The sequence below is a fragment of the Carex rostrata genome, chromosome 4 (genome assembly GCF_964058835.1).
Source record: "Carex rostrata chromosome 4, lpCarRost1.2, whole genome shotgun sequence".
Taxonomy (NCBI): domain Eukaryota; kingdom Viridiplantae; phylum Streptophyta; class Magnoliopsida; order Poales; family Cyperaceae; genus Carex; species Carex rostrata.
The window spans coordinates 9,747,716-9,763,599 of NC_135921.1; the positions used below are offsets into that span (position 1 = coordinate 9,747,716).

Sequence of the window (15,884 nt, forward strand, 5' to 3'; positions counted from 1 at the left end):
CTCAGGTTAGCATCCACCGACCTCCACGCTTCTTGTACTCGCATTTTCCTGAAATAATGCTTAAATATTTGTGATTTACAAATGACTTAATTACCTCATAATCATATCCTGTCATCCAAGACTACGAGTAATTAAATTAACATTCATCTAGGGGCGAACCCAGTATAGAACTAGGGGCAGCCGCCTCTCTTTGAATTTCGAGTTTTAGTGGTGATCTATCGATATCGATTGACTTTGTCTCTCTTTAAAAAAAAATTTGTCTCTCTGTTGATGTTTGATTTGTAATTTGAGTTAAATTTAATGTTAAAATAAAAAAAAAATTGAATTATGATTGGTAATTAGAATTATAAGGTAAATCATCATGAATTATAAGTTAGACCATTGAAAAATATAAGTCAAATCATTTTTTTTTTGTCGAGTACTCAATTAGTTAATGAGTTTAAATCCGATAAGTTATTTAAACTCTATTCGATATTTTTTTGTCTGACGAAAATTCTGAGTCTGCCCCTGCATTCATTTTATCTGGCATTGAGATTATATATGTCAAATATGAGAGAAAAAAGAAGTCGATCTAGCATTCATTTGTTTTATTTAAATTCTAACAATGTACAATTCTTATACATTACACATAACAGTAAGTCAGTAACTGCAAATTAATTTCACTAAAATGGCAGAAATTGATAATCATCTAGTGTCATCAGATCTTGCAATCCATCCCATATCTCTGGTACCTCCTTATCCCAGAGTCCCTGTGGACCCAACTCGTCAGTCGACACCGGTGAGGTCGACTCATCCTCCGCTGGCATCTGCTCTGGAAATGGAAAGTTGAGCTTCGCACGTGGCCCACGAAACTCAATCGCTGCACGGTCGTATGCCTGTGCCGCTTCCTCAGCAGTTTCAAATGTACCAAGCCATTTGCGTACCGCTCGGTGCGGGTCCCGTATCTCAGCAGCCCACTTACCCCATGGCCTCTGTCTGACACCTCTGTACTTGTTCTTGTTATTTTTTCTCTTTACTTTCTTCCCATTGTCACTGTTTGATGCCCGAGTTGTTGTCTCAGTTCCAGTTGTACCAGTAAAGAAGTTACAACCGAGGCAACCGGCAATGCCGCAAGACGGACATGTTTGGGTAAAATTGGGAAGCTCAGTTGGTACAGTAGTGTTGCCGAGAACTACTTGCGTGAGAGTATGAACTATGATCATGTTCTCTTGCTCCTTGGTTATTGATCTACCATTGGAGATTGATGGTGCGAATTGAAACTTGGGTTGCATGAAATGGGGTTCTTGTCTTGCTACCATGGTGAATTTCAAAGGAAGATGGTGGATTTGCATGGATAGGAGGAGACATGGCGTGGTATATATACTAGGGCACAAAAATAACACACGGGTTGTACACTTTTCGGATAAAATTAAGGTATTTCAGCACGAGATTTGGTTTAATTTGTAATTTAATTTGGTTCGAGTTTAACACGTTTTGCGCGTGCTGAAATAAATTATAAGAGATGGGGGAAGAACTTGTGCACACCAGTTTGTTCTTAGCTGGAGATCTCTGATGCGGTGATTCCTCTGATTGATGCCGACTTCTGAGATTGTAAATTAAAAGGAACCCTCAAGATTATCTGTGGCTAAATGAATAAGTTAAATCGTGTCCCTAATGTCTGGTTTCTAACTTTCTATTTGGAATTAAATGTTCTATTCCCAAAAAAATTGATGTTAATTTATATTTTCACGATTTTCAAAGGAAAGGTAAAGTGTAACTTTTTTGGGTTATTTAATATTACATCATGAAATTAATTTTTATCAGAAATTTCATCACAAATTAACTATTGAAAGAAACTTGTTAATTGTTATCCAGAACAACCATGCATTATTGACTGGGTAGAAAAAGAATGAAAAAAATCAGAAGACAAACGTCAGAGAATCGTCACACAGCTCCGAATAGATCTGTTGAGCCACAGAAAATCCGGATTTGTTTTTCGGTGGATGATACTTTTGGCCAGGTCAAGTGGCCTTTTTCTTTTCTCGTACAAAGTGGAGATTGTGACTTGTCTGTAATTGTTTTCTTTGTTTTATTTTGAAGCCAAGTGGAGCGCCGCTGAACTGGAGGTTGTTTACTAATTTGCTGGTAAAAAATAGTAAGATTTTATTGTCTCTGTTGGTAGGACCCAGTAAGTCCAACCAATTTGCCTGTTTTAACGAGAAGCAAATCTGAGAGGATAATGTGGGGACCACCAGTACGAAAGCTAATAAGTCGGCATTGACCCTGCTACAACAAATCATTATTATAGAAATGTTAAAATAATGAGGATGAAGTAGCCCTGCCCCTGTTGTATTAGAAATAACTCAAAATCAGATCCTGAAAGTTCGTGCGCACAAGTTATAGCTCAGATTTATTCTTATTCGGACCAAATTCAATCTGGTGCCTATTTAAAATGTAGAATTTGTCTTTAAAATTCGTGTCAAGTTAAAAGAACAGTTCAGATCCACTAATTATATATAAAACATGACCTCTATAGTACTCGGAGGATACAAATTCATGCCTAAGTGGATGCTAGTAGATGGATCTGATACTATACTGCGTTTTGAAGCTTTTAATTCATTTTATGTAGAATTTGTAATTATTTATTATTATAATATTTATCATTTAAGAGAATAATAATTTTTTTAATATAATGTAACTGTCGATTATCCTCTACTTTAAGAAGTTCAATTTTAAATTAAATTTTAATCACAAATTGCAAGGAAAAAAATTATAAGACATGGAATAAATTTTTACATGGTTTATTATTTAATCACCAAAATTTTGAAATTCAACTTTTCACAGACTAAAAGTTTTGAAGCGTCTCACAATATTAATACTACAACGATATATTGAAAGTGTGAATTAAGCAATTAAAGTACACCAACCAAATTTTTCTAAAAAGAAAATAGCGCATTAATAAGTGTGAATAAAGTATGAACTATATTATAAGCCCATATCAAAAATGCATGACTTGCATTTTGCACAAACATGTTATCCATGCTTCTAGGGTGTGGATATATATAGAATAAACGTGAATCAATTGATTTCTATTTATGTATAATTTTTCATATAATTTATATTAAAATAATATGAATATATAAAATTAATTTCATTTTTTAGTATAAAAATATTATATAATTAACATCTATTATGTTTGACTTCTATAGTTTAAAAGTCTGACTCCGCTCATATATAACTTGGACTTGCTAATAAGTATCAACAAAAGAAATATTATAAATTATAAATTATGTTTCTTACAAAATAAATTACTAATTCCTTAATTACATAAGAAAAAGATCCCTCGAAATAATTAGACCAAGTCAAAAGAGCATAATTGTCTTTGTGAGTCCATAAAGCCAAGAGGCTGAGTGCAATTTTCTTTTTCCTTTTTGGATTTCCCTCTATGCTTCCATAGCGCGTGAAGAATATAATTTACCTGATCAGGCAGCTGTGCGCATGGAACTGATGACATATGTGTTTAGACTTATTTTTATTTATACATGTCATTATTTAAATAGTTGGTGCATGACAACAATTTTGCTCCAAGTGATTGACAGTAAGACGAAGACACATTATAATACAATTTAACCCATATAACTTGTGCGCACGAACTTTCAGGATCTGATTTTGAGTTATTTCTAATACAACAGGGGCAGGGCTACTTCATCCTCATTATTTTAACATTTCTATAATAATGATTTGTTGTAGCAGGGTCAATGCCGACTTATTACCTTTCTTACTGGTGGTCCCCACATTATCCTCTCAGATTTGCTTCTCGTTAAAACAGGCAAGATTGGTTGGACTTACTGGGTCCTACCAGCAGAGACAATAAAATCTTACTATTTTTTACAAGCAAATTAGTAAACAACCTCCAGCTCAGCAGCTTTCCACTTGACTTCAAAATAAAACAAAGAAAAAAAATTATAGACAAGTCACAATCTCCACTTTCTATGAGAGGAAAAGAAAAAAAAAAAAAAAAAAGGCCACTTGACCTGGCCAAAAGTATATCCCCAAAAACAAGTCCGGATTTTCTGAACAATCGGAGCGGTGTGACGATTCTCTGACGTCTGTCTTCTTTTTTCTTTTTCTTTTTTTCATTCTTTTCACTACCCAGTCAATAATATAATGCATGGTTGTTCTGGTCTCTGGATAACAAGTTTCTTTCAATAGTTAATTTGTGTGATGAAATTTCTGATAAAAATTAATTTCATGATGTAATATTAAATAACCCAAAAAAAGTTACACTTTACCTTTCCTTTGAAAATCGTGAAAATATAAATTACCATCAAATTTTGTGGGAATAGAACATTTAATTCGATACAGAAACCAGACATTAGGGACACGATTTAACTTGTTCATTTAGCCACAGATAATCTGGAGGGTTCCTTTCAATTTTCAATCTCAGAAGTCGGCATCAATTGATCAGAGGCATCACCGCATCGAATGCGTATCCTCTGCATTAACTTAAAAATGAATTTTTGAGTTAATAAATTTTAATTGTTTGATTTTAAACGGAGTCAATCGGCTCTGCTTATAAATATAAGGGCTCTTTAATATAAGTGCGAATTTAGTCTGCACGAATTTTAAAACATATCGGATGATCAAGATTCATTAATTCAAAAAATTCTCTTTTGATTGATTGATGCCTGAGAGTATGAACTATGATCATGTTCTCTTGCTCCTTGGTTATTGATCTACCATTGGAGATTGATGGTGCGAATTGAAACTTGGGTTGCATGAAATGGGGTTCTTGTCTTGCTACTTTTACAACTTCGAAATATACAGTTAAAATTTGAAAAGATTGTTGTAGCTTTTGATCAATTTGGGGGTTTTCTGTACTGTTTTTTTTTCTTTCTTCCTCTGTTATTGTTTGTATTTTGTTTCCTTCTATTATTGTTTGTATTGTTGGTGTGCAAGGATAGAGAGGAATAAATTTGAAATATAATTTTTAATAATATTAACATTCTTACGTCTTTCCACTACACAATATCTATTTAGAATTTAAACAAATTTAAACGGAACATGAATCTGAACTATCTATGTAAATTTTGATGAAAATAAGACAGATTACATACTGCTCAATGAGACGACAATAAATATACAAACTGGTAATTATTCGCATGACAACTTACAAAATATTTATTTTTATTTTTGTTGAGAACTATTTTTTAATTTAGATAATGTAATATAATATAATGAAATAGGATCATGTAACTAATTTTTTTTAATACATATATTAGTAGCACAATATCATCTAACTTTCAAAAAATAAAAAGAGAATTTTCCTACTTTAAATTATTCTTTTTGACAAAAATCTCACATAAAAACTTGATCTTTTATTTGATACAACATCGAAAGTGAAGACTTCCTATTTATATTTATGATGGATATATATTATATATACACACTTAGAACTAGTTAAAGTATTAGTGTTTCAAAATATTCAGAATAGAAAAATTAATAAGATATCTAGTCTTCTGGAAACATTTAATTTAACATGTTCATCACTATCATATTCCACTATTCATGGGTTTTGGTGGATACTCAACAGATGATGTCACCGGTCGTTGAATGACGTCATCTGGTCGTTGAATGATGTCATTCGGTCGCTGATATTTTTTCTGCGACCAATTTTGTTTTGATCGCTGTTGTTTTTTGCTGACGTCATGAAAATGTATCAGAGACCAAAATTTTCGGTGGCTGATACCCTCTTGTCAGGTTTTTGGGATATTTTTTATTATTTAAATTTGCACCATTTAATAATTGATACCACACGTACCAAACATTCACATCGATCAAACAATAATATCAAATAATAGCTCGATTAATAGCTCGATTCGAATATAATATCAAATAATCATAACATACATAATAGCTCGATTCAAATTTAATATCAAATATCCAACAATTCAATATTGACATATAACATGATATCATATAACATAAATAAAAAGTCATCGCATATATATACACATTGATATTTTTCTACAAAATTACAGGCTTACAAACTCTAATAAATAAATGTACTGCTACATAGATGATCCCTTCATTAACCCCAACAAGACCATATTCAAGGGCTTCTAATACGCCATGACCTAGGTATGCTCTTTGTAAATATGTATGCAGCCAACTCTGAAATTTTTATATTAAACAAAATTTTGTTGAGATAAATATTTTCTGCCAAGTGACCTATCAATAGGGCTGTAAACGAGCTGGCTCGGGCCGAGCTGGGCCTTAGCTCAGCTCGTTTATTTTGGCCTGAGCCTGGACCGAGCGAGCTGGACCTAGGTCACCCGAGCCAAAATCTCTGGCTCAGCTTGTGACAAGCCAGCCCGAGCTAGCTCGCGAGCTGACGAGCTGGCTCGTTGGGCTTTATTGGACTGTTATTATACAAATTCAAAAATAAAAAAATAAGAAATCCTATTCAAAAAATTTTAAAAATTGTCCAGCAGGCACATCTTCAAGCAACTAAAGCCATATCCTTTCTTCTCAAACCGAAAATATATCAATTTTGCATAATTGCGCCTTTAAAAATGGGACTGGACTTAAAATTATACGGGACTAAACCCTAAATTAACTGTAGCTTAACGAGCCGAGCTGGCCCGGTCCGAGCTGACCCCTGGCTCAGCTCATTTATTTTGGCCCGAGCCTGAGCCGAGCTGGCTCGTTAACAGCTCAGTCCACTACCGAGCGAGCTGTTAGCGAGCGAGCTAGAGGTGAGCCACGAGCGAGCCATGAGCCGCGAGCTTTTTTGACAGCCCTACCTATCAAAACAGCACATATATGTTCATTCCTTATGACCTATCAAAAGAAAAACTACAATAAGATTAATTAAATGGAAATATACATGTACGTGATGCAGATTTTGAGAAACAAATGCAGACCTCACGATCCATGAGCATATCCATCAAAACAGTGATACCACGGGTATTGAAAGAATGGCTTCTTGCAATCTATAGTTATTACCAGGAGGAAGATAAACAGAAAGAAAAAAACATATGAGGTGCCTAAATTAAATTAAATAATGGAGATAAGAATCAGAAAGTCATATATTACCTTTTGGGTGAATTTGTAATAAGAGCAGTTAGAAGCTGAAGTGTATAATACCCGACATATTCACAACGAAGATTGATCATTTCATATGCACTCAACACTTAACAAATAAAAGTAAAAAATAATCACAACTAGCTGAAACTGTTCATTTCAGTATTTTTGTCCCTTCAAAAAAATTAGACAAATTATTTTTGTAGAATATATCTTGTAACAGATCTAGTAAAATGGTTCAAACAACTAGTAATATATTGTTAATTAACGGATAAAACTTACAAATTACTCCGTTAATCTTCGTGCGGAAGCGGATCTTGCAAGCGTAGCAGTATCACTGGTTATGCAAGGAATCACAAGCCGAAGCCGGAAGCCCTGCGTTTTCCACGACCTAAGACCTTCAAGTATTAACAGAGTGCTCCTTGGTGCTCTCTATCTTTTCTCTCTATTTTGGCAGTCACTATACATACGTTTTTGTACTGATTATGTGAGAGAGAGATATATGGATGGTTTATATAAAACCAATGCACCTATTCATAAAGGGTCTGCACCTCTTCATAAAGGGTTGGCATATATTCATAACGGGTTGGATATTGGATTTGGGTTTCCCATAACGGGCGTATTATTTAATAAATCCAACATATATCTTGTGAAAGATCTCATCAGGAAGATAGCAAAAGCCAACTGTGGGGATTTAAGCAATAGTAAAGTGAAAAATTAATGCTAGCAATAGAGGGTGTACCGTGTACTCAACACTTGAAACTATGGGGCGGAGGTGAGAATATGCTCTTGGCGGCGATCTGGCGAAGCGAATGGCCGGCACGACGGCCGAGTGGTGGATTGGCGATGTCATCTCTAATGGCTCTTGAGATGTTGAGTACCCCAAAACTCTTGAGTACCTCATCAAAATTCGTGGAAGTGGGGGAGCTCTTGAGCACCTCATCAAGAAAAAGATAGAGAAGTGGAAGAGATGTCATCTCTTATGGTGAGTCTCAATCGCAAGAGAAGTGGAAGAGGCGCCTTTTTTGGCGATCGATTTCAGCGATTGATTTTCTAGAAGAGAGAAGTTTGAGGTTTTGGCAATCGATTTTAAAGGGTTTTGACGACAAATTTCGTATTAGCGCTGGCGCCTTTTTTTTTTTTGGTGGAAAAGAAGGGTGTAGGCGCTGCCGCCTTTTTTTCAACGAAAAATTTCACTGATTTTAAAAAAAAAAAAAAAAAACTTTCAGCGACCGGTGATGGCACCGGTCGCTGCAGATTTTTCTTTTTTCTGTTTTATTTTTTGAAAAAAATTGAGTATCAGTGATCGGCGTCAGCATTATAGTCTCTGATAAACCAGTGCAGCACATAGTGGAATCCACAATCTCGTAGTTCAGATTTATTCTTATTCAGATCAAATTCATTCTGGTACCTATTTAAACGGTAGGAATTCTTTTAAAATTCGTGTCAAGTTAAAATAATAGTTCGGATCTATACTAATTATATAAAACATTACCTCTGTAGTACTCAGAGGATACAAATTCATGCCTAAGTGGATGCTAGACTGCTAGTAGATGGATCTTATACTATACTGCATTTTGAAGCTTTTAATTCATTTCATGTAGAATTTGTAATTATTTATTATTACAATATTTATCATTTAAGAGAATAATATTTTTTTTAATATAATGTAACTGTCGATTATCCTCTACTTTAAGAAGTTCAATTTTAAATTAAATTTTAATCACAAATTGCAAGGAAAAAAATTATAAGACATGGAATAAATTTTTACATGGTTTATTATTTAATCACCAAAATTTTGAAATTCAACTTTTCACAGACTAAAAGTTTTGAAGCGTCTCACAATATTAATACTACAACGATATATTGAAAGTGTGAATTAAGCAATTAAAGTACACCAACCAAATTTTTCTAAAAAGAAAATAGCGCATTAATAAGTGTGAATAAAGTATGAACTATATTATAAGCCCATATCAAAAATGCATGACTTGCATTTTGCACAAACATGTTATCCATGCTTCTAGGGTGTGGATATATATAGAATAAATGTGGATCAATTGATTTCTATTTATGTACAATTTTTCATATAATTTATATGAAAATCATATGAATATATAAAATTGATTTCATTTTCAGTATATAAATATTATACGATTAACATCTATTACATTTGATTTCTATAACTTAAAAGTCTGACTCTGTTCATGTATAATTCATTGTTTACACCAATTTAACTTGGACTTGCTAATAAGTATTAGCAAAAGAAATATTATAAATTATAAATTATATTTCTTACAAAATAAATTACTAATTCCTTACCTAAAAAAAAGATCCCTCCAAATAATTAGACCAAGTCAAAAAGAGCATAGTTGTCTTTGTGAGTCCATAAAGCCAAGAGGCTGAGTGCAATTTTCTTTTTCCTTATTGGATTTCCCTCTATGCTTCCATAGGGTTAGGTATATCGACACCACACACGTTTATATTAACACAATAATTTTATAAAAATTTAATATATGGACAATTTTAACTCTCATTTAATGTTTCTCTAACTACCATATTTTTTCATAATGTACTAAATATAGTGATCATTAAATTATTTGGTTTTCATAATTACTAGATAGTTTTTCCCCTTTTTTATATTTTGTATTCATGTAAAATCAAAAGCTACATAATTTTGTTAATCTTTCTTTTTTCTCATGACTCATGGTACGTATTTAACTTTTTTTTGTAATTTTTTTTATATTAAGATACACTTGCTTTAATATATGATAAATTCCAACTCAAATATTTTTTGAATTTTTTTTTGTTTTTTTCCTCTTAATTTTGACACTTATAATCTATTAGTCTATTTTAATTAAAATTGTTAGCAATTTTTTTATTGATGTTTTGTAATTAATTTATATTTGTTAATTGAATAGATCGATCAATCCCCTAACTTGCCATAAGAAAACCTTGAAAATCAAATTTTGAATTATGCAAATGAAAGCAATCAACTTCTTAATTTGAAGTTTGAAAATTGGGATGATATACTTCTTGTTGTTCGTAATTTATATGGTGCTAAAGGCTATGTATGCTAACAATTTGTGGATTGCAACTAAATAAATTTGTTAGTTTGTAGTGTTTTGCTGTACTTTTAATTTATTATTTTAATTATAAGTTGAATGTCAAACTATTAATGATAATTTGCATTCAATATGTTTTTTTATATAAATAATAATGTTGTTTTCTTAGTGTTATTGTTAAAAAAAAGAAGATAAAATGTTAATAGACATTTTTTTATAGTAAATTGTTAAGTTTTTTTTTTGTGAAGTTGTATAAAATAAATAGATATAGACAATGTAGATTGATTTTAATAATATAATAAAATCAATTCACTGTTGTAATTTTCTCAAAAAATCTTAAATATTTGATTAAAATAAATAATGAATACTTATTATACGATAACATAAAGGTTATAAACAGATTTTATTGTAACTTTTAAGGCACATATTTTAAACAAAGTAACATACTTTATAAAACATAACTTTTAAGGAAAAATAATTATGTGCTGATATATGAGAGAGAATTGGTTTTTAAAGGAAACACTTAATGAAGAATAAAATTCTCTATATAGTAAAATATTTTGATGATGTTATGTTAATATAAATTTAAGTTATTTTAATATCATCATCCCTTCCATAGCGCGTGAAGAATATAATTTACCTGATCAGGCAGCTGTGCGCATGGAACTGATGACATGTGTTTAGACTTATTTTTATTTATACATGTCATTATTTAAATAGTTGGTGAATCACAGCAATTTTGCTCCAAGTGATTGACAGTAAGACCCATTATAATACAATTTTTGACCCATATAACTAGTGTATTAATTATACCCTTAACGGGTATACCCGACCATACCCGCCCGTACCCGCCGCCCGGGGTACCCGTGCCCGAGCCCAGGTATGGGTCGGGTACTCGGGTACGCGGGTACGGGCAAAAACCGGACCGGATCCGTTTTTTTAGACAAATACCCGACCATACCCGTACCTGACTATACCTGTACCCGATACCCGACCACTGTTCATTGTAATTCAAAATTCAAAATTTCTGTTTTTCCCTCCCACAAAAAAACCAGAAAAAAAACATGAAAAAAATAAAAAGCAAAAAAGCAAAAAAAAAAACCCAACAAAAAAATAGAAACAAAAAAACCAGAAAAAAACAACAACAAAAAAAAAATACCCGTATCCGCCCTACCCGTACCCGTACCCACCCTACCTGTACCCGTACCCACCCTACCCGTCAAGGGTACACGGGTACGGGTATAGGACGGGTAGGGTATGGTTTTTGAAAAATATACCCGACCATACCCGTACCCGTATACCCTTGTACCCTTCCTACCCGTACCCGAGACGTACCCGTACCCGTTCCGGGTATACCCGTACCCGCCCGCCCATTGTTTCCTACATATTGTGGATTCCACTCAGATGCACTACAGAAGATACTTATCCCTTAGGCATAGTAATGTTCTTTGCTTTAGTAGAGAAGATTCTTCTATTTCTTTTCTTTTGCGGTGTCCCCAACCTGATCAATCCCAATCCCTAGCTTGACTCAGTCAGAACTCATTTGGTTGTGATTTTCCACCAAAACCCATGAATAGTGGAATATGATAGTGATGAACATGTTAAATTAGATGTTTCCAGAAGACTAGATATCTTATTAATTTTTCTATTATGAATATTCTGTCTAGATATTTTTGAAACATTAATAATTTAATTAGTTCTAAGTGTACATATCCATCTAGGTGTGCAAACGGATCGGATATTGGTAAAATTATATTTGTATTCACTTTTATTTTTCGGATACAGATACGGATTAGATATTAGACGGATACGGATACAAATCGGATATTAAACTAATATAGATACGGATACGGATACGGATATCCACTTTTTATAATAGTGAATAGCATAATTTTTTTCATAATATATATTAAATTATATATAATATATCTATTATTCGGATATGAATAATTAAAATTTAAAATCATATCTGTATCCTTATCTACACAGATATTCAGATACGGATTCGGATACGGTCTGATAATATCCGACCCGTTTGCACCCCTATATCCATCATAAATAATTAAATATAAATATAAAGTCTTCACTTTTGATCTTGTATCAAATAAAAGATCAAGTTTTTATGTGAGATTTTTGTCAAAAAGAATAATTTAAAGTCCGACTAAAATTCTCTTTTTATTTTTTGAAGGTTAGATTTGTGCTACTAATATTTGTATTTAAAAAATTATTTACATGATCCCATCTCATTATATTATATTACATTATCTAAATTAAAAGGTAGTTCTCAACAAAAATAGAAAAAAAATATATTTTTTAAGTTGTCATCATGTCATGCGAATAATTACCAGTTTGCATATTAATTTATTAATATCGTCTCATTAAGCAGTATGTGATCCGTCTTATTTTTATCAAAATTTGCATAGATAGTTGAAGTTTCATGTGCCTTTTATATTTAAATTATAAATAAATATTGTGTAGGGAAAAGACGTAAGAATGTTAATATTATTAAAAATTAAAAATTATATTTCAAATTTATTTCTCTAATCCTTACACTGTTACACACCAACAATACAAACAATAATAGAAGGAAACAAAATACAACAATACAAACAATAACAGAGGAAAAGTAAAAAAAATACAACAGTACAGAAAACCCGGCCCCAAATTAATCAAAAGCTACAATCTTTTCAAATTTTAACTATATATTTCGAAGTTGTAAAAGTGCTCATCTCTTCTCCCAAACTGCATAGCCACAGCTGCCACTGGCAACCAAGCTGAAGTTAGATGGAATCAATCCTCCAAGCTCATTTCTTGGCCCAATTTTTACCATAATTTTCTCGTCTATTGCTGCCACGTAAAGATCCGCATCCGCCACGAGGATCCGCAACTTGCTTCCCGGGTTAATACCATTTCGGGTCCTGATAGCAGATAATGCACTGATCTCCGCCTTCAGACCCCAATCGATCATATGGTCATAGAACTTCATTTCACCACACACAAAAAAATAGTACAATCAATGATTCAATACAATAAATTATTTAGTTAAAATAGGCACAATTATTAGAATGGAGAGAATGATTTCGAACTTACGATGGTTGGGGTGCCGGGGTGAGTGAGGATATAAGCATAACCTTGCATGACCTTGTCAGCAGGGAAAGGCCACATCTTTTGGGTCGAACCTGTGTCGTGGTTATCTAAAAATGTGACGGCTCTCTCCGGCCACCATCCAATCATACCGGGTGGTTTACCATTACCGTCACGAAGTCTCCAGAGCTCACCTTGCACAGCTGCCTGAAGGATCCCTTTTGTAGTGAAGTCGAATGCTGATGCCGGTCCCCCTGCTCCCTGTACCCAATTAACCAGTTCTTGTCTTTCTGTGTCTTGGTTGCTCGCTGGTTTTCCGTCTGGCCCGTATGACAGGGAACTCCATATCTCACCAACCACAAAATCTAAATTAACACGTGTTGATTAAATTTAGTAATTAGTATACATATTATTAATCAGAATATGCAGTGAATAATTTAAATGTCATTTCTGGAAGGAGAACTAAATTATTTTATGCATGCCAGACCTGGTGCTGTGTTCTTGATGTAGATCTTTGCAATATCGGGCGAGTATCCTTTCGCAAAGTCCAGACGCCATCCGTCGAACCCAATATCAGTCTTTAACCAATTCAACCAATCTGAGAGCTCCTTTTGTACCCTTGGGTTCAGGTGGTCAATGTCAGGAGCAGCGGCAAAATCATTGCCAGTATCTGGATTACCCCTGCCATCAGAGTACTGGGTGTCATCCCGGCAAATCATGTCCGGGCCCCAATCAAGGCGCCCATCGGTGGTGCCACCTATAAAAATGCAGTATATGCCCCGAGCATCTTTTTTATCGGCACAGCGGTGGTTTATAACTGTGTCGGCAACACACTTGATGCCTTTGGCATGGAAAGCACTTATCAATGACTTGAGTTCATTGAGTGTTCCGTATTTTGATGCATTGAGATCATACAGCCTGCCCGGCATATAACCTGATTAGTAATTTGGGTTGTGAGGAAATCTTGTGACATAGACAAAAAAAAGGAAAGGAAATATAACTTGCTGGTAATTAATTAAAGAGTAAAAGCCTGAGGCCACCGTAACATCTTTTGTTGTGCAAAATACTTGTTATGCTACGTATGCATGTCGATGCAATGTCGTGATGAACTCGTTATATCATCATGGCGATCCTTTTTTTGTGATTCAACATCATGATTCATGCAGTATGCATATCATACCAGGTACAAAATAAACAAATAACTAATATAGCATGATAAAGAAAAAGGAGCAACAGAGAGGAGAGGAAAACCTTGTGGTGAAACAGAGTGAGAAGGGGGAGGAAGCCAAACATGGGTGACTCCAGCGTTAGCTATGTCATTAACCTGAGCCTTTAAGTTGTTGTACCACCCTCCTTCCTTTCTCCATGACTCCCAGTTAAAACCCTGAAATTAAAAAGTTATTTAAATTTATAGTTAATCTTTAAAATAATCTGGTTATTTTTATTGCGTCAGGTTAATCTGTGTGTTGGATATAATAATATGATATGTTAGTCAGCACTGGACATTTATTGCCTTTAAGTTGTTGTACTCTATACTTTTTGTAATTTCAACTTTTCAAATTTATTTTTCCTTTTTTTTTACCCGGCGTCCTGTACACACCACTGACAATTCATATAATAACATCTCCGATATCACACATGCAAACATGCAAAGGTTTAATACAACCACAAAGTGGAGTTCTAGCCATTAAGTTAGAAGCACATATCTAACAAATTATAAGTGATGTTGAATTTTATATATAATTTTTTTTTAAATATTCAATTAAATTTTAATTACATGATTAAAAATTTAAAATTATGGAGTGCTAAGAACCTCTTGAATTAACTGTAAACAGAGGCGAATCTAGAAAGAAGGGATCACTTGACCCATATTCATCATTTTAAAAATTCATGTACCTATACATAATTTTTTATATAACTTAGTGAAATGTTATGGATATTGTAAAATTGTCTCCTATACTTAGTATGAAAATTTTATATGATTGATCTCTAATATATATTTGAATATTATAACTTGAAAGTTAGACTCAGCTACATGCAGGGGCAAACCCATGGGTATTGAATGGGGGTTGATTGACCCCCGTTTAGTTTCAATTTTTTTGTATTTACATATTTTTTTATATAGTTTAAATTAAAATACTATGAGTACTGTAAAATTTATCTCATTCAGTATGAAATTTTTTATTTGATTGACCTCCATTCTGTGACAACCCTCATATATAGTTTAAAAATCTAGTTCCGCTCTTGACTACATGCATACATATGTATGTACAAGTACACATACCTGAAAGAGGATTTGAGCTAGTGACATGTGGGCAGCAAATATTAGAAGAAGTGTAACTACAAAGAAAGCATGAGATAGAGAAACCAAGTGCTTCCCCATCTGTGCTCTGCTACTGCTTAATTATAACAAGGAGAAACTAAACTGCCAAGTATATGCCTTATAACAAAAGGTTAATTGGGAAAATGAAAATTGTTGTAGTGAGAATTGGTGGATTGCCATGTGGTGTGTTTATATAGGGAACCATTGGCGGCTCAATGCCATGCATGGCTGAAGGTCCTGAGTGGCTGCTGTTGCTGTTTACTTGGCGTCAATACTGTTAGAAATTCTAAGTCGGTCCCACCACTATGGATAAAGACTAGCCGTTAGCAACTGAAAGAGAACTGCTCCCA

The 15,884-nt window shown here is 33.4% G+C and overlaps 2 protein-coding genes and 1 long non-coding RNA gene across 3 annotated transcripts; all 3 read right to left on the reverse strand.

The window, feature by feature from the left end:
• Positions 1-572: 572 nt before the first annotated feature.
• LOC144552522 (uncharacterized) lies at positions 573-1,377 on the reverse strand. The gene has a single exon (XM_078300487.1). The coding sequence runs from the start codon at positions 1,329-1,331 to the stop codon at positions 663-665; it is 669 nt and encodes a 222-aa protein (XP_078156613.1). The 5' UTR covers positions 1,332-1,377; the 3' UTR covers positions 573-662.
• A 5,430-nt stretch (positions 1,378-6,807) lies between these two features.
• LOC144552437 (uncharacterized) lies at positions 6,808-7,129 on the reverse strand. Its single transcript, XR_013511148.1, has 3 exons — positions 7,078-7,129; positions 6,906-6,974; positions 6,808-6,822 (listed from the first exon to the last, which is right to left on the reverse strand). It is a non-coding gene; the product is annotated as an uncharacterized LOC144552437 (long non-coding RNA).
• A 5,494-nt stretch (positions 7,130-12,623) lies between these two features.
• On the reverse strand, positions 12,624-15,700 carry LOC144553149 (alpha-amylase isozyme 3D-like). The gene is made up of 5 exons (XM_078301246.1): positions 15,496-15,700; positions 14,463-14,595; positions 13,699-14,145; positions 13,218-13,576; positions 12,624-13,107 (listed from the first exon to the last, which is right to left on the reverse strand). The coding sequence occupies exons 1-5, from the start codon at positions 15,592-15,594 to the stop codon at positions 12,853-12,855; spliced, it is 1,293 nt and encodes a 430-aa protein (XP_078157372.1). The 5' UTR covers positions 15,595-15,700; the 3' UTR covers positions 12,624-12,852.
• Positions 15,701-15,884: the final 184 nt, after the last annotated feature.